General features: G+C 40.3%; 2 protein-coding genes across 2 annotated transcripts; one reads left to right on the top strand and one right to left on the bottom strand.

Annotated features, from left to right (window-relative positions):
* Window positions 1–346: 346 nt before the first annotated feature.
* sirt3 (sirtuin 3) lies at window positions 347–8,986 on the bottom strand. Its single transcript, XM_030724546.1, has 8 exons — window positions 8,572–8,986; window positions 8,436–8,487; window positions 7,376–7,555; window positions 7,057–7,289; window positions 6,858–6,958; window positions 3,255–3,416; window positions 2,376–2,585; window positions 347–1,659 (listed from the first exon to the last, which is right to left on the bottom strand). Exons 1-8 carry the CDS (start codon window positions 8,660–8,662, stop codon window positions 1,636–1,638), a joined length of 1,053 nt encoding a protein of 350 aa, XP_030580406.1. The 5' UTR covers window positions 8,663–8,986; the 3' UTR covers window positions 347–1,635.
* Window positions 8,987–9,051: 65 nt separating this feature from the next.
* psmd13 (proteasome 26S subunit, non-ATPase 13) lies at window positions 9,052–19,560 on the top strand. The gene is made up of 13 exons (XM_030724526.1): window positions 9,052–9,257; window positions 10,812–10,890; window positions 13,071–13,105; window positions 13,210–13,265; window positions 13,349–13,392; window positions 13,479–13,565; window positions 16,829–17,000; window positions 17,098–17,177; window positions 17,265–17,390; window positions 17,799–17,861; window positions 17,993–18,073; window positions 18,267–18,383; window positions 19,257–19,560. Exons 1-13 carry the CDS (start codon window positions 9,157–9,159, stop codon window positions 19,350–19,352), a joined length of 1,137 nt encoding a protein of 378 aa, XP_030580386.1. The 5' UTR covers window positions 9,052–9,156; the 3' UTR covers window positions 19,353–19,560.
* Window positions 19,561–19,907: the final 347 nt, after the last annotated feature.

Below are 19,907 nucleotides of genomic sequence, written 5' to 3'. Positions count from 1 at the left end.
CTCCCAACTCAAAAATCCCTGGGAAACTGCTGCGTACTGAAGTGTTGGTTTTAAACCCCCCCCCAAAAAAATCTTCCTTTTGATTAATAATAATACCTAGTGTGAGAGTTGAAATCCCACATCATCTATGGGATCACAGCAATGGGCAGACGTATCTTTTTTCCCCTTTGATATGGAAAACTGGAAACTTGACTGGAAAATTGCACCAGTTTATCACAAACTTTTAGTTAGCATCCAAAACATGACTTGAATATTAGTGTGCATGTAATTTCAGTTATTCTAACAAAGCTGCTGCAATTAACAGGAAGAATATATTTGTATACTTCTGCTTAGTTTTAGCTGCTGCTTCACAGATTATTCCTTAAAAATAACCTAAAATTTTATGTAACAAACATCTACTACTCATGAGTCAGTGTGCACAGAGCAGTGATGAGTAAATACATCTGTAGAAAAGGAGAAACTGCACTGATCACAGGAGTCAAACACTTCAAACTCAGTATCTTGGACTTTTCATTTGTCTCATAACTCCATTTCAGCTGCAAAATGTTATTAAGGATAAATTATATTTTAAACATAAAGATAGTCCAGCTCTGCTTTTATGACCAGGCATTTTTGCCAGTATCCTGAATTTATTTTTAGCTGCAGTTATTGTGATTCTTACAGCACTTAACAGGAACTCAGCATTCAAACATGAGTATGTTGACTGTAAGCTGTTCTCTGGCTCCCTCTGCTGTTTAACAACTGTTTTCATGTGAGGGTCCCAGTTTCTCTGCAGGATACAATCTCCCTCATTTTTCGTAATATCACCAACAAGCAAATATAACGATGATATATAGTGTAACAGAACCTGAGATATTTCACTGACATAGAGCTCCAATGGTGTCCATCAACTGTTACCATCAACACACACAGACACACAAGCTTCTTATCAAAATCTGTGGATTAATCGGTCTATGAAAATAGATGCCATAATGCCCTTTAATTCCCATTTTACACAGACTTCCTTGCATCTTTATAACTCCATATTTGTGAGCTTTTCTTCAATGCAGTTTTTCACATCAGGTTTTAAGAGACTAACATTCAGCGTGTGCCGAAGGTGGTGATCAGCTAAATTTGGGATTTAGAGCCTTTTTCACTGCAGCACATACTTAGATTTTTGTGCCATTAACCTGACAGAAGATGAAAATAAACCTGGCACATTTACATGATGGACCCAGGCTATCATGTTAAGGTACATTGTGCATTTTTAAATAAAATAAACAAAGATCATATTACTAAAGTACTATATCACTGATTTTGTGGATTAAAAAACAAAAGCTGTTTTTTTTCATACAAAGGCCACCAGTGACTACTACATAAAATGTCCTGTGTAATACTGTGTACTATACAGATATAGGTTCAACATGGCCAATCAGCTGCAGACTGAACTCTACTACACACACTTCATTTCATTTTGATGGCTCACAAAGCACACACCATTTTACTTATATTTGAATGATCATCGATTATATTCCACTGATGCCAGTTTTTAAAACATGAGGAATCTCACTAAAACACAGAGTAATAAATTCTTCTGGATTTCATTCTGTAGTTTGTGTTTGATGGAAAGTCACTCCTTGATGTAGTGAAATCACATCACTCTTCTTTTTTTGCTGCACCCTGCAGAGAGAAAAGTACATACAGCATGATTAGTGAAGCTTTCAGGGAGCCTCTGCCCCCCCCCCAATCTACAGTGACGTGTGTGTGTGTGTGCACGAGTGTGTAGCACAGTATCTCGGGGTCTTGTTCACGAGTGACAGGAGTGGGGAAGCGAGCTGAGCGTAAAGTGAAGCTGTCGATTTACCGGTCAATTTACGTCCCCACCCTCACCTGTGGTCACGAGCTTTCAGTAGTGACCAAAAGAACAAGATCGCCGATACAAGCGGTGGAAATGAGCTTCCTCTGAAGGGTGGCTGGCCTCTCCCTAAGAGACAGGGTAAAGAGTGCAGACACCTGAGAGGGGCTCAGAGTAGAGCCGCTATTCCTCCACATTAAAAGGAGCCAGTTGAAGTGGTTCATGCATCTGACTAGGATGCCTCCTGGATGTCCTACCAGGATAATGCCCTGGGGTAAACCCAGGACACACTAGAGAGATTATATCTATGAGCTGGCCTGGGAACGCCTCAGTGTGATCCCAGATGAGCTGGAGGAGGTAGCTGGGGAAAGGGAGCTCTGGGTTTCTCTGCTTAAGCTGCTGCCCCTGTGACCTAGTCCCAGGTAGGTGGAAGAAAATGAACGGACAAATGGATAGATGGACTTTCCAAACGGTCCAAAGCAGCTGGGATGTAGAGATTTTAAGTGTGACTTTCAGAACTAAAACCTAATCACACACTCACTTTTTCAACGCTGCCCGCCATCAGAGTGTCGAGCTCCGGAGTCCAGCCGAGAGCATCAACCAGGGCTTGCACACCGCTCACCACATCACCTAGCTGCACGATGTCTTGAGGCCGGCGGCTCCAGGTGAACGGCCCCACCACGTCCCTGTTGATGAGCAGACGTGGGACAGAGCTGCGAACGGCTCCAGCCAGACTGGCAAAAGGCTCCACCTAAAGAACAGAGTTAGCTGCAGCTGTTTATGAACCCACAAACAAAAAGTAGATGTGCATCATCATACACACTGTATGGTAGATGGCAGACCCTCTGTTACTGCAGTATTTCAGATTAGAACTAGTTAAAAAAATGAGAAACAGGCCATATGTTTCTTATGGTTTAGACCTCACACACCAAGCTTATCAACACAAACAGAAATAACTGTTTACTGTTAGACTGGTTGTTTTTCAGATGCTAACTGTTGAGGTTCACTTCCTAACATTCACTTTTTTTCCCCAAATACTGTGCAGTACACAGTCAGGTCTGTAAGTATTTGGGCAATGAAACAATTTTTCTAATTTTCCTGTGATGTCCATGACACTCACTCGCTTTCACCCAAGTATTCTAAAGATTCTTGTATTTAAACTGGTGTAAGCTTGTCCAATTACTTTTGAGCCTGTGAAAATGGGGAACTGTGTATAAAAAATGGCTGCAATTCCTGAACAGGTAATGCAATACTTTGGTTACACCCCTTGAATGAAAGTCTGCACACTCACATCTTGATTGCTTAATTTAAAATCCACTGTGGTTGTGTATAGAGGCAAAACAACAACTCTAACACTGTCCAAAAACTTATGGACCCAACTGTTTGACAGGAGCAGTGTATTTCCTTTAGCCACAGTCACCTCCAGTGAAGTGCCCATGATGATCAGCAGGTCTGCCAGTGGGAAATCTGTAAGATACTTGAAGAAGTGCCGTGGAAGCTCCTCCCCAAAAAACACGATGTCAGGCTTTACCATGCCCTTACAAGTGGGACACTTGGGTACCGTCCCACTCATCACGTCTGGCTAACAAAACAGAAAATATGAAATTACTGTCGACTACTGATTATTTTTTAGATTAAGATTTTCCACATAAAATTTTAAACTATGCAACATATGATTCAAATACACCAGCTTTTAATAGACATTCAACCTGACAAATCCAGTAAATGCGATAACAAAATAGCTGCTCATTCTTACATTCTTTACTTCAACAACGAGAACTCAAAAGTTCATCAGTTTAAATTGAAGGAAAATATGTATTTCTTATAGATAACAAATGTTTGTTTGTTTTTTACTTAATAGAAATTTAAACAAAAAACACTTAAAACCATTCAGCTCATCTGAAACGCGCAGATGAGCAAACAAAATCATTGTTCAAGAAGAACAGAACAAAGTATGAATCCAAATACACTTGACTGTTTTGCTCTGTGCATTAAAGGAAACAGGAAGTTCGGGTCTTATGGCACTTACAGCACAAAGACTGTTTATGGAAGTCTCTGAAAATCAGAAAGGAACAAAAACCAAGAAAATGACGACCATGTGCCGAATGGCTGCTCAGTAGCTCGTTCTGGTTGTTGGTCAATTACCCTGCTAACCCGAGAAGAGCGCACACTCTTGCTTGTGTGTGATGGCACTTTTCACACCATGAATGCTTCATTTAAAAAAAGTCATGTTTCCCTGAGATCCCAGATGGAGCGAGCCATGTAGAGTTGACAGATAGCCTGTTGTCACCTTAGCATTGAGGAAACTGATGGACATGGTTCAGATTTATTTTTCAGAAATGTTTTCCAGTGTATAACAGCATCAGTGTACATGGCATGGGTAATTTGCACATTTCTAAAGGCACTATTGATGCTGAACAGTCATTTCATGTAATTTCATCAAATGCCTCAACACATCTCAGATTAGCCTGAAAAATTCTGGGAGAAAGATTCACTTATTTATGGCAAGTGAAACATTTCTGGTTCCTAACGTCATTCATTATTGGACCAAAAAAAAAACCAAAAAAACTTAAATGATGGGGACTGTGGGGGTGTTTTTATGTTATGTTTTTTGAGGGGCCGCTTTACTATTATCTAGAAAACTGCTTGAGCTACAGCAGGTCCTTCAAATATTTTAGGGTAAATGTCTCACTCTGTGTCTCTATGAATATGTCCTCTCAGGAGTATAGCTCAAGTTAACACAGAATGATGTATGTTTCACTAATTCACTAAAATATTTGGATGTCACAGAGCATGCGTCAAGCACACATCGTCTCTTCTTGAGGAAAACTTCTTCCTGGGCCATGAGAGTGCATAAATTGAATTTTCAAATCTTGCTCTGCTTCCAAAACGATCTTGGTTGCCATAAATGTGAGTTATTTCTGTCCAGGGACTACGGATGAAAATGAGCCAATGGCTAATTCTGGTATATTTACAGCAATATTTATTAATGTACACTGTCCCTATTAAAAATAAACAAATAAATAAACACATAAATCAGTATTTCAAACATTCAGATTTAGAAAATGAGGGAGAACACCACCAAATATTTTCTATAATATTAACAGAAACCTGCTCTTTCTAAAAAGTTAATTGGATTTGTTACATGATGTCATATCTGGGGAATATCACATTGAATTTGAATGAAAATTATTTTCATATTCAGGCCTTAATATCTGTGAATCCATTCACCTGATACAGACTGTTTCAAATAATATTATGTGTGTTATGTGTGAGCGGCAAATAAAATATCCTCTAGCTGCAAAATTATAGTTTGTACAGGCCTCTGTCAGAGACGGGAATCCACATATTTGAGGAACTAAAACCATCCATCATTCTATGATAACTTCAGCTACACTTCCTAAGAGTTCATATTCATACAGCCAAAGTAACCCAGTCCAACAAGTTTTCAAAAAAACCTCATTTAAAAATGGCCCATCAAAAAAATATGCTGCAAAAAAATAAAACACCTAAAAACACTTCTACCTCTGAAATACTTTTCTTTTCCTTTTGTGGGCGGGTGAGGACTAATAACAGCAGGGATCTGAAATTCTGCATAATTCCTATTAACAAGTATATCTCTGCCCTGGAATTATTTTCAGGCTAATCTGTGACGGTCACGTGGGGAGATTCTTTTTTAAACTTGATGAAATGACACATACACTGATTTTGCTAGAGAGATTGCAAGAGATTCAAGTCTCAACAGTTTCATTTTGAAATTAAATAAAGGTTAAAACACACACACACACACCCTATGCTGTCATCCAGATGACATAAGCCTTGCCTTTTTCATCGAGGCACTGCCAAACCACATGTAGGTATCAGAATTACCTTTTCCTAAAACTTCTGGAGGGGGAAAAAAAAAAGATAATAGTTTGTTTAACAGATCCTTCGGCATGCAGAGCCTACAAAGAGCGCTTTTTGAAACTGGCCATGGGGAAACTGTGAAAACTTTGATGGTATGAAAGTGCATAAGTGAATATCTGTGAAGGTACGACTGATGCTGAACCACATATGGAGATTTTGGAGCAACATATGCTGGCACCGGATGACATCATTTTCAGAAAAGACCTTGCTTATTTCAGCAAGACAATGCCAAACTGCACTCTGCATGTATGATACCAGCATGGCTCCACAGTAAAGTCTGACTACAGTCTGTCTGTGTGCTAGTCCCAAAGTTGGAACTACTAATTTAGCTCATTGTGTAGCTGCTCCATCCACCACCGTTTGTTTTACACAGTGAAAATCTACAGTAAAGACACAGAAGTTAAAATAAAACATGCAGATGAACTGTTGTTTAAATCAGTCGGCTCGCTGAAGGCGTCGGCAGCCGTTCCTGCTTTTTTTTTTTTATTGCAGTCACCACATCCTCTTTTAATGGCTTATGATCACAAATTCATTCACTAGCACACTTAAACATACAGACACACAAAAACACATACACATACTTCATCCAGGAGATACAACACTAGCAGAACTCTACTGATATAACAAAGCAGGGTAAAGGCTATTTTATACCTTAGTTTAGGTTGTATTTATACCTTATTGACATTACTGTACTTGTAATTATTAATTATTTGTGCATTTAAGAAAATGCAAACATTTTAAAAATACGATTTTAATATGGTGCAAAATTACAAAGAAAGGGTTTCGTTTTTTGACAAATGTTGCATGCAGCTAAACTTTTGTAATTATTGCAGCTTCTAAAATGGAAACCAATGAGCAGTTTGAATTAAAAGACCCGTGTTTTTCTCTTTTGAATATTCATTATTGCTCATTAACAAGACAAAAGTATTTCTTATTTGATTACTCGACTAATCAATGGAATAATTGATAGAATACTCAATTAAACTAATCGATAATAATCGATAGCTGCAGCCCTACCATCCTGCGTACCATGTTAGAAACATACAAAACAATAATAATGATTAAAAACCTCTAATGTGTCTTAAGCACTTGAATGTGTTAGTGTGTTCTGACTCACTCGGAGGTCCTCGCCGTCATATTTCCTCAGGCACACGGTGCAGGTGGCAGTGGCAAATGTACCGTGGGCCTCCACCAGCATCTCTGGAGGAATCCCTGCCACTGGAAACAGACAGAAACACAAGGAAAGAAGCATGTCAGGTTCAAGAGATGACACTGTCTTGGTGATGTATGGTCATATCAAACAAATAACTTCATACATCTTTCCAGCCCGTCAATGTTCTGTGTGTACATCCGGAGCAGCTGACCCTTCTTGTGAAGCAGACATACAAAGTAATGTGTCAAATTGGGACGGTAGTTTCCTGGATACAGCTCTTTTGCCAGAGCGAAGAAGGGATTTGGGTTATGGTGGAAATAGCCAATCTCAAATATGGCCTCGGCATAAGGCAGGTCATACTGCTGCAGGTTGTCATAGAGACCACTGCCTGGAGACCTGAAAGCAAAGCAACATTCATCTGTTGATTGAGCCTGGAACACACTTTATACACCAGTGCAGGAAACCTCAGCTAGCCATTTCACCTGAAATCTGGGATGCCACTGGGAGTGCTGATCCCAGCTCCAGCCATCACCACAATCCTCTTGAACTGCTGCTCCCGGATGCTCTTAGCGATGTCCTCCAGGGTCTGCTGCTTGTCTGACGAACCGCCACAATGGGAGAAAAACCACTGGGCACCATTCCAGCAGGGAGACCATGCTTGTCTGGGAAAAAGTAAATGGTAAATGGACTGCACCTTTCTTTCTCAATTTGAGCACTCAAAGCACTTTCTACTACAAGTCTAATTCACCCAGTCACATACACATTTACACATATATTTTATCTATGCCTATGCAATTTTTAGCTAACATTCACTCACACTCACTCACACACACACACACACACACACACACACACACACACACACACACACACACACACACACACACACACACACAAATGGCTGCATCACGGGCAACTAAGGGCTCAGTATCTTGCCCAAGGACACATCCGACAACTGGACTGCAGGAGCTGGGGATTGATCCACCAATTGTGTGATTGGATGCAATATTACAGTAGGAATAAGAATCCCAGAGTAACTCATAATACAATAATCTCACCATGTAGTGATTCTGCAATGCTCGACAAATTGAAAGATAATCATCTACAATATATGTGTAACTGCAGGAGAACAAAAGTAGCCCCAAAGAGGCAAAATGCAGGATTTATATTCAAGTATTTAGTCACTGCATTGTGGTGCCAGTGTATGTAGCAATATCATTCAATTGTGATAATATGGCTGTTCAATTTATTAGTGCTCTGATTTGTGTTCCACCATTGACTCCCTGATATAATACGAGCCCCAATTCAATCCATTACAGTGATATAAAAACAGCAAGGTTAAAAATAAAGCCCAACTTTGTGATACTTTATCCATTAATTTTGCTAATCATAGCACCCCTGTACTTGTAATTTTCACTAGACAGACAAAAAATATCACGGAGTGCAGTGTTGACAGCCTGAAAACACCTATTTTTTACACTTTCATTGCCAGGATTCTGCTGTCATGTTAGTTGTTGTATCCATGCAGATGCAGTTAAGTACCTGGACAGAACTGCTGCACCCTCACTTGGACACCAACTCCTTCGATCAAAGCCTATAAAAACAATGCATGTGTCACATATTATCGGTCATACGTGCGGGCTGCCTTGCATCATTTGAGCTCTCTGTGTGCACTAACCTTTTGCGGAGAGCGCCCAGCTTGCTTTTGAACACAGACTTCGACAGAGTCTGGCAGGTGACAGTAATGAGAAGCTAACAGAAGAAGCCATAACAAAGCTATAGGGCTCAAGACAAACTACCCGTAGATTTTCACTGCATGGCTCTTGCTATCAGCGTTTTACACAAACCACTTTTCTCTACTTTGATCCGAAAATAATTATAAACAATGTCTGCCTGCCTGCAGAAATGTGTGTCGTCCTTTGACCTCCTTTTGACAGTTCTGTAATATACGATGTTACAGCCTAGCTTACATTGCAAAAACCTGCCCTGTATAACTACCTGTGGTTTGCTAATTAAAAATATATCCCAGAGCAATCACCACAAGGAGACTATGACTCCAGTAAAAACAACTTAAGTGACATAAAAAAATATTAGCTTGCATTTAAAAAGAGCAAAATAAAAAACGCCTCCTTCATTTCCCATAATTCTTTGCGCCAAGCAGCAGCGGCGCAGACCATTACCACAACACGACAGGCTGCTTGGCGTTAGCTAAAAACTCAACAACACGTATTAGTTTAGAATTAAACTACATTTTGTCGCTATCATGAAAGATGTTACCGGGTACCTCAAGCAGCAGCAGAGTAACAGCCCCACGCCGGAGTTGGCGTCGGAATGGCACGCGCTGGAGGATTTGTACAACAAAAGGTAGAAAAGTCGTATGAAGTTAGCTAGCTACTAGCTCTAGGCTAGCTCACGTTAGCTAGCTCATTCATTGGAAATGCAAGCTGAGTCATGCACGGACCTAACGTTAGCTGCTGTAGCATAGCTTTAGCTCGTGTTGACAGCAAACTTAAGCTTTAAATTCAGAGCAAAATCATTGTTATTGATATTGTTTTCGGATTAAGGGTCACGGTAGGCAGGCAGCACTGCTTGGGTCCAACTCTAATATTTAGGGCATCGGAAGTCTCAATTGTTAGGCTGTCACAGGTTTCCATAGCTGTTTGCTAGCAGGGATGCCAAGATGTACAGTAACAGTGTCAGTTAACTACAACATTAATAAAACAATTTATAACTGTTCAAACAGTCTTTTAATCTTTTCATTAAGTTGTCAGATAATAATAAATAAACAAATGTATAATTTCCAGCTTACTAAATGTCAGGATTTGTCTTTCTTTATCATGTATTAGTTAAAACTAAATGCTGACAATACTTAAACAGAGCAAGTCATTGAAGATCTCTGCAGTATGGCTGTGGCCATTTTTTTTTTTTAACTTTACAAATTAGTAAACGGATACATGTAACTGATAACTCATTAAGAAGTTTATAGTGCTGTCTTGTAAGGGCACGGGCTAACTAAAAGTTCTGTAAACTGAATACAGAGGGGCAACAAACTTAAAAAATAAAAATTGGCATGTTTCAGGGCCTCCGGTGGCTCTGTAATGGGGACATTTTGCAGACATAGTTTAGATCCTCTTGCCCCCTTAAAGCGAAGGGCTACTGCAATTCAATCCTGAGTTGTGCCTCCTGGTGGGAGTGGTTAGTACCCCCATCTATAGGATGTAAGAACTCACTGAATAGTTTCCTTTAGATGAAAATAATGTGAATCCTATTATCTGGCCCTACAGCTTTGAAGGGCCAGAGTATAGGGAGTTTGGACTTAATAGACTGTAGTGTTAGTCCACCACCATTAAAACACCAAGAATCAGTGCCAAGTGCATTGAAGTCTATCATGTTGGGTTTTCCTTTAATTTGTGACCCATCTGTATAACCTTCCATAAGACGACTGTTCTCACAAATAATAAATGCTTACCATCCCTGTTTGATGGCCAAGAAACACAAAAGATTCTGTGTAAATTCAGGTAGTGCCCAGTCTTTTTGGCTCTCTTGGTTTATAGCACAGTAAATGAGGTCTTGTGTATGTGGGATTTTTTTCTTCGGGGGAACAAATAAAATCTTGTTGATCTGTTTTAAAGCCTCTCAGCTGTTTATCACACTATTTTGGAACCTTTAGCACAGAATTAATGTGACCGCAGATACATATTGGCCACTGACATGAATAAATGCCATCTTATTTGCTGATTAGTCAGCAAAGTGATATCTGCACTTATAAATTGTTGCATCCTGGTCTGAAGATACAATATTCCATATATCTTGACATAGTTTTTGACTGATATTAAATTATCCAAATGTCTAATATTAAATGAAAATGAACTGGTGGTTATGACATTTTTTTCCTCTTCTTTTTCTTTCCACCATCAGATTGTGGCATCAGTTGACGCTGAGGCTGATGGTTTTTGTCAGAGATCCCTGCTTCAAAACAGGAGATGGTATCATACAGGTAACTGCATCTCAGTCACCCATTGTAATGCTTTACAAAACAACAGTAAGCATATTACCAAATAATGTAAAGGTAATAGTTCAGGTTTTGTATTTAAATTGTGAATGCCATCTTTTAATTTTTCTTTTTTTTTAGAGCACATGAAAGATGATAACTTGGACACATTGTTTTTTTGTTTTTTTAATATGTTTATGCTTTCCCATATTTTCTGCTGTTCCAAAGGTGCTCATATTAAACATGAGCAAAGTTTCAAATGTTGAGTCCTGTGAGCCAAAATCTCAGGCTTCATACTGCTCTAATCATTCAATTTTTGACTATTTCTGTATTCTGGGATATTTCTGATATCACAGAAAGTGGCTGTCTCTAACGTGGTCATATTGGCTACACCAAGGTCCAGCATAAATTGAATGGATATTGTTTGGCGTGTGGCAAACAGCAGTGTATCAGTTCTGCATTGAAGCTGATGGTGTCACAGGCAGGGTTTTCTCCACTAACACAGGTTGTTTTAGCTGCACCAAACTGTGCTCATATACAGTGTGTATCCGCTGCAGCTTCACAGTATGGGACAGTCCCACTGAGGCACGCTGCTGTGGTTGTTCAGTACCAGGGCCAATACCAATCAATGAATGTCAGTCTGTTCCCCTGCCCTCCTTTTCTGAACTGTGCTGGAGAAAAGTCTGTTTTTAACTCCTCATGTTCAAGTCTGATTGCTTTTGTAGCTTCTAACAGAACATGCTGTATATTGTTTGGCATTGACTTTGCTCCCAAGTTTCTGCTTGTACATTCAGACTGTCAAACTTATTTTACCGTTAGAGATCATATTTAGCTATAACATATCTAATTTACTGCTAATCCAAACAGACCCCTGCCTATTTTAGCTCCTTCACACTAAAACCATTACACTGGTGAACATGAAGATGCTTTTATTGTGAAGACTTTGGGGAGAAATGTCATGTTTATCATTCAGACTGTACCAGGATATTTCACTAGTAATGTAAACAGTCAATGATTACATATTCAGTTTTTACAATTTAGGATTCTGATATTTATTTAAATAGTGGATGTATATAGTTCAGCTTGAAAAAATTAAATCTTTGTCACTAGTCTGGGTTTTTTTTACTCGTGAAGGTTGTGATTGCAATCACAGGACTAAGTGGAATTGTTATCAGCGTCGGAAGAATGTAATCACACTGTCAGGTGTGTGCGCGCGTGTGTGTCAGACACAGCAGAAGCTGCAGCTCCACTATAAATTGTACTGAAGATGATATATTTTTATTATCAACTTATGTGTTTGGGGGAAAAAAATGGAGGCTGCCTGGACTGAATTTGTAATACATTTTACAATTTTCACATCTGTTTTTAATGCAGATGTGATTAAAAAGGCCTTCCTCTCTATTGACAGGAAGAACTCCACCTGTTTTCTGTTTAGTAGCTTAGTATGCAGCCGGCAATGTAAAACTTGAACTAGGTTAAACTGGTGACTGCATTAAAAAAAAAAAGCACCTGTCAGGGAATTGGAGGTTTGTGTAACAGTCAGTTTTTACATAGCTTACTGGCTGTCAGGCCATTGGTTATTTCTTAAAGGTGACCTACTTGCTTATTTTCAGCATCTCTATGTTTATTCTTGAACTCTGGGGTTGTTTTGCATGATTTGCAGTTCAAAATAATTCTCATTTATCTCATACTGAGTCTTGGTGCAGCCCCCCCCCCAATTTAAGCTAACTTTGCTCTGATTGGCAGCCCCTTGCTGACAGAAAGTTTGAACAGCAGGTGGGTGGGGCTTCTGTGCTCTCAGCCTGTGTAGCTGAAATGACAAGTTAATTGTACATATTCTAAATTCATTAACATGTTTAATTATAACGTTTAATATGAGCATCCACCTTTGATACAGTGTATACACAGATCAGGCATAACATCATGACCACCTGCCTAATGTTTGGCTGCGATTGTATGGGGTAACTTCAGCAAAGGACCCACCTGTAGCCCTTCTATTGACTGTAAAGACTTAGTGGATATATATTAAAATGTACATGTCATACCAAAAGAGGCACTTGGCACAGATATTCACTAAAGTCATACAATTTAGTGACTACTAAGGAGATTTATTTCCAGTGTAGTGAATGTACTCTTAACACTGCCCCCTAAACAATGTCTCTTTCTTCTTTTTTTTTCCCTTCCAGCTATATGAAAATTTCATCAGTGACTTTGAACACAGGTGAGATTGAAGTTGCTCGAGCAGTTGGCCTACACGGAGCCCCTATAGGTTCAGTATTTACTACTTGTTTACCTGCTAATTTACTGTTTTTCCTTCTTTATCAGAATCAATCCATTGTCCCTGGTGGAAATTTTACTCTTCGTTGCCAGACAGATGTCAGGTAAAGAGAAATGGGAATATTTTCTTTCCTTTTATTCACTTATTTCGTGTGTGTGTTTAAAATATAATGTTGTATGTGTTTAGATCAAAAAGATGCCATCGTTTTTCTTGAAAAGACCAGGGAAAAGGTAAGCTGACCAATGCCAGCATGACATGTTATTTTAAGGTTGCATTCTATAAAATGAATTTTCTTCTGCACTTCTGTCTGGTTCAGGTGAAAAGCAGCGAGGAAGCGGTCATTCTCTGCAAGACCGCCATCGGCAATCTTAGGCTTGAGATCAACGATGTTCCTGCCACAAAGGTAAAACTCCGAGCTCTTCATTCAAGGCTGCCGACACCTCACTCAGATATAACGTGTGACTGAGCATTTCAAACCGCCTGTAACGCTCACATGTTGTCTGGTTTTTAGAGCGAGAAAAACCAACAGCTGTTAAACACACCAGTGCAGTACACATGTTACTTCAGTGTGTACATCCTTGAAATAACTTGTAGGTGTTAAAGCATCATTTTCTTGCTGCCACACTCATGCACGCCTCACATTTTTCCTCCCTTGAATCTTTTAACCTCCACTTATCATACAAATATGTGACCTTTTTTTCCTCCTCATAGACATCACAGTGCACAAACTTCAAAATTAGGATCAAAAAACTCTGAGAGGCGGAAAAAAGAAATCAATGAAAGCTTTATTTTAAAGGCAAAGATTAAAAATATTTAACTCTGTTTTAGATTAGATTTAAAAAGTTCTGGATTCTAATTGAGTTGCTTAAATTAGGGTTGTAAAGGCTCTGACAGCCGTCCACAATCTCATGTCATGGTTCCACCCTCCTTTTTCGTGATGTCCACTTCACATTCACTTCATTACTTTGGGCATTTTGCCTTTATTTGGACAATCTGTCAAACTGAGAGTTTCTCTAGTCTTGGCAATGTGCAGTCATAGCAGCTGATAAGTCACATCTCTTTCTCCCTTTAAAGTTAAGGGCCAGATTCACCATACGGGGGAAATATGGCACGTGAGCACAATCCCCAAATAGCACTCGTAAGTGTGGTTAGTTTTACAGCTGATTTATTAAAGTTGTACTGTTTTCTAAACGGGTGCAGTCAATTTCAATATCACATAAGATACTTTTTCAGTGTTAAATATCGGCACAATTACTAGTAAATTGCACCTGATTTAAATATTCAAAGAAAGGATCCCCAGAAATATGCAACAGGGTGGCAAAAATCTCTTGAATCAGTCTTGTCACTGCGCTCTCTGTAAATACTGACAGATTTTTTTTTTTTTTTTTTTTTTTAAAGACCAAAACCCAGTTTGCCCTGGTGCAATGCATTTGGATATCTGGCCATTAATTTATATAGATGATAGGCTGTGAAAAATGAACACACTGTGACACTGCCTGATGCATCAGATACACGGCTCAAAAAAATAAAGGGAACACTCAAATAACACATCCTAGATCTGAATGAATGAAATATTCTCATTGAATACTTTGTTCTGTACAAAGTTGAATGTGCTGACAACAAAATCACACAAAAATCATCAATGGAAATCAAATTTATTAACCAATGGAGGCCTGGATTTGGAGTCACACACGAAATTAAAGTGGAAAAACACACTGCAGGCTGATCCAACTTTGATGTAATGTCCTTAAAACAAGTCAAAATGAGGCTCAGTATTGTGTGTGGCCTCCACGTGCCTGTATGACCTCCCTACAATGCCTGGGCATGCTCCTGATGAGATGGCGGATGGTCTCCTGAGGGATCTCCTCCCAGACCTGGACTAAAGCATCCGCCAACTCCTGGACAGTCTGTGGTGCAACATAACGTTGGTGGGTGGAGCGAGACATGATGTCCCAGATGTGCTCAATCAGATTCAGGTCTGGGGAACAAGCGGGCCAGTCCATAGCTTCAATGCCTTCATCTTGCAGGAACTGCTGACACACTCCAGCTACATGAGGTCTAGCATTTTCCTGCATTAGGAGGAACTCAGGGCCAACCACACCAGCATATGGTCTCACAAGGGGTCTGAGGATCTCATCTCGGTACCTAATGGCAGTCATGCTACCTCTGGCGAGCACATGGAGGGCTGTGCGGCCCTCCAAAGAAATGCCACCCCACACCATTACTGACCCACTGCCAAACCGGTCATGCTGAAGGATGTTGCAGGCAGCAAATCGCTCTCCACGGCGTCTCCAGACTCTGTCACGTCTGTCACATGTGCTCAGTGTGAACCTGCTTTCATCTGTGAAGAGCACAGGGCGCCAGTGGTGAATTTGCCAATCCTGGTGTTCTCTGGCAAATGCCAAGAGTCCTGCACGGTGTTAGGCTGTGAGCACAACCCCCATCTGTGGATGTCGGGCCCTCACACCATCCTCATGGAGTTGGTTTCTAACCCTTTGTGCAGACACATGCACATTTGTGGCCTGCTGGAGGTCATTTTGCAGGGCTCTGGCAGTGCTCCTCCTGTTCCTCCTTGCACAAAGGCGGAGGTAGCGGTCCTGCTGCTGGGTTGTTGCCCTCCTACGGCCTCCTCCACGCCTCGTGGTGTACTGGCCTGTCTCCTGGTAGCGCCTCCAGCCTCTGGACACTACTGTACGCTGACAGACACAGCAAACCTTCTTGCCACAGCTCGCATTGATGTGCCATCCTGGATGAGCTGCACTACCTGAGCCACTCGTGTGGGTTGTAGAGTCCGTCTCATGCTACCACGAGTGTGAAAGCACCACCAACGTTCAAGGTGATTAAGGTGATTTTTATGGGATAGCCACTGTGGGCATGTGGATTGTTGTTTTGAAGGATCAAGTTCTGCCTGTTGACATGGTTGGTTTTGTAAACAGGATGTGACCATATTGAGGGTGGAGCTGTAGCATTATTAGCTAGAACTAGCTAGCTTGCACAGCAAGGCGCTTTAAGGATTTCCTGTGGTATTAAATGGGATGCTATTTTTGGCTAGTAAAAATAACTTAAACCAAACTCAACATTCATGTTGGGTGAGAGATGTTCTGTCTTATTCAAACAGAGAAAGAACCTGAAAGCTTACAGTGCTGTGCCTCTGTCCTGACGGTCACTTCACTATGATGGCAACACCTAAAGCATGCTCAGTGTTGGGCTTGAAAACTGGAGACCATAAACTTGTTTTGAAAATGTTTACTCAGATAATAAAGTTAAATGTAGTATCTGTTTCTCAGATGTGTATTCTTGACTTTACAGCCAGAGGAGTTTCCACCATCTTTTTTTATACATGCTGTGACAAATGCAAGTATCAGATAGTATTTATTTTAGCTCTGAAGGACTCTAATTGGGAACATCCCTGTTTTACACTGCTGTGTGGTTTATGTGCACATTCTAGGAAAATTGAAACTAGTGTCCTGCCATTCCTGGCTGAAAAAAGAAAGTGTTGCATACCATGGCTAAAACATGGTGTGAATCTGCTGTAAGTCTGTAAATAAAGTGAGTGGAAAACCCAGTTAGTAACGGCCTCAGATTGATAGGTTTAAATCTGTGAGACTCTTCATGACACCCCGGTGTGGCCTTCTGCTTATTGCCTCTTTATTTTTTCACTCACAGAAAGAAATTGAAGAAATTGAGGAAATGTTGAACAACTTGCCTGGAGTGACGTCAGTCCACGGCCGGTTTTATGACCTCTCCAGTAAATACTATCGCCTCGTTGGGGACCACGCCGCCTACTACAAGGATGCCCTGCGCTACCTGGGCTGTGTGGACATCAGATACTTTCCAGGTAAGCAGCGGCATCATGGGGATCAAACTGCATATGAGACAGAACACAGCAGATCACTCATATCAGTGTGCCTTTGTCACTGTTGTTGGCTTCACAGAAACAGAGAGGCAGGAGAGGGCGTTCACGCTCGGGCTGGCTGGACTCTTAGGAGAGGGAGTTTACAACTTTGGAGAGCTGGTGAGATTTTCTATTTAACTCTGCTTGTCATATGTTGTTTAGTTCTAGTTCTGTGGTAATGAGTACATCTGTGGTTTGTCTTTGCAGCTGATGCATCCTGTGCTCGAGTCCCTGAGGAACACAGACAAACAGTGGCTCATTGATACACTATACGCCTTCAATGCAGGAAATGTGGAGAAATTTCAGAGCCTAAAGTCTGCCTGGGGCCAACAGGTGGGAAGCATTTGTAATATCTGAAATTTATGTAATGATGATTTGTCATTTAGAGCAGTTAATACAGAAACATTAACTAGAGTTTCTGCAGCTTTGAGTACCAGGACTAATCAATAACAGTTAAAAATAAGTTACAAATGATTTACAGATAAGTTGTAGCAACCTAGCACAGACAAGAAGAATATTTAAGTTTGTAAATAAACTTCAAACTTTTCTAGGGGCCGAGTTATTCTCAGAGAACTAAATTCTCTGCTTTTTAAGGCCTGTGCTTGCCTGACCCTGTTTTAAACTGTAATTTGTTAACAAATATTAAATCCAAAGATTATCCTACACCTGGCAGAAGTGTTTTCGTTTCTACATGTGGGTCAACTTCAGCTGAGAATCGATTGTTTTCTCTTTTGATCACAGCCTGACCTCGCATCACAAGAAGGGAAGCTCATGCAGAAGATTCAGCTGCTCTGCGTCATGGAGGTGAAATGCCTTGCTAGTTATGTTGTAAACACTGATGTGTAATGCCAGTTTTGTCCACCACGAATTTGTGTCCTTCGCTGCTCATGAAGCCTCTCACAGTGTGTGCTGACAGGAGTCTTATTCCCTTTCAGATGACATTCACTCGTCCTGCAAATCACAGACAGCTGACCTTCACTGAAATTGCTCAGAGTGCCAAAATCCCTGTTAATGAGGTCAGTTGGGTGCATTAATAGGTCTTTAACTCAGTAATAATAAAATTATTGCTCAAGTTTGATAACCAGGGAGAGTGTTGTTATATCCTAATAATGCCCCCACACAGCTGATCCTTATTAACTTTTTTGGTTTGTTTTTTTTTAAGAGGGAAATGTTGGCTGATTGATGTGTTGGTCTGTTTGTCTCCTGTAGGTGGAGCTCCTTGTGATGAAAGCTCTGTCTGTGGGCCTGATCAAAGGTAACATTGATGAGGTGGACCAGAAGGTGCAGATGACCTGGGTGCAGCCCAGAGTGCTGGACCTGCAGCAGGTTGGTGCTCAGTCCATAATGATGTTTCAGAATGAATCAAAGTATCACAATATCAAAATTTCACTGTTTACCGATTTATTGGCAGGCCAATATTATTAGTCGATATTAGCTATTTGCTACTTTATTGGTATCTAAATAAAGAAGAGACAGGAGAAATGCCCTTCAGCCATGTTATGTGTTGATGTTGCATAGTTTGTCCACAAGAGGGCACTGTGTAACTTTCCTGTTGGCAAATCGGCAAACAACAACCAGCTGATCCCAGCCTAGTCTGTCAAAATGTAGTAAATGAATAACTACATAAATGTTATGCAAATGTGTTTGTGTGCCTGAAAGAAAAATCTCAGCCTATTTATCAGAATATCAGATTTTTAAATCCCCAAATATCAATATCACTTTTAACAATCCTGTATCCATCTGGCTTTATTTATTTGTGCTCATTTTTGTTCTCCAATTAAAATATAGCAATATCAGTCTTATAATTTTGAAATATTTTTATCAACTGCAGGAGATGCTAAATGCAGAGAATACATCATCTAGAGTTTTTGGATTTAGTTCCCACTTTGAGGAAGGCCTCGATTTGCATATTTAGCCAGTTTGTGTTCTCCCTTTTTTTTGCCCGAAGGCTAGATTTAAATCTCCCAGCCAAACTTTGATTCCCATCAGCACTAGAAGAAAATGCTCAAACTTGAGAGGAGCACAGAGATCAATTTCTACCCCCAGATGAGCAGGAAATGGATCAGGAAGAAGCTGCAGGACTCATTTTAAGAAAGGAGTGCAACTGTTAGTTCGAGCACTCTGAATCTGAAGTGCCCTCTCCAGTAGTTGTGATTACTGTACCTGTTGGACTGACTCTCCCATTAATCACTGTTTTAGATCAAAGGGATGAAGGAGCGTCTGGACTTCTGGTGCGGCGACGTTAAGAACATGGCCATGCTTGTAGAGCAGCAGGCCCACGACATCCTCACCTAAACAGGATTGTTCCAAAGTCCACAGAGGGAAACCTCACACATCTGTTTTGTTTTTCTTTCTACTGGATGTTCCTTCTTTTGTTACTGTCATCATATATTAACAGTCTGTAAATTACACTGTAGTATTTTACGAAAATAAAACTTTTGGACCGTTCTCCCCACCAATATGTACTGGACTCAGTAAAAAAATAAAATCTTTACAAAAATCACATCCTACTTTCAGATTGTCTAGTACATACATGTATAGGAAGTTGAAATATTAGCTGATTAGCTGAATGATAACACTGACAGTAATAGTCACCAGTCCATGACTATTGGTCTCTTGTGCTAAAAGCTAACATGCTAAGAAGCAGTTGTTTACCATCAGATTGCATCTAGAACCATTCCACGCCCCATTAATCTCATTGCATGGAAATTGGCAGCAGTTCAGCCAAGTGTACTGCAGAGGGCGCTCGTGAGTCTCTAAGGAATATGAGTGACTCGAGATGAAGCACTTATTTAGCCCTGATTCAGGCCAAAATGGTAAATGGACTAGTTATATAGCGCTTTTCTACTC

This window comes from Archocentrus centrarchus, unplaced genomic scaffold (genome assembly GCF_007364275.1).
Source record: "Archocentrus centrarchus isolate MPI-CPG fArcCen1 unplaced genomic scaffold, fArcCen1 scaffold_37_ctg1, whole genome shotgun sequence".
Lineage (NCBI taxonomy): Eukaryota > Metazoa > Chordata > Actinopteri > Cichliformes > Cichlidae > Archocentrus > Archocentrus centrarchus.
Note: the sequence above shows the minus strand (reverse complement) of the source record. Positions and strands in the feature narration are given on the sequence as shown.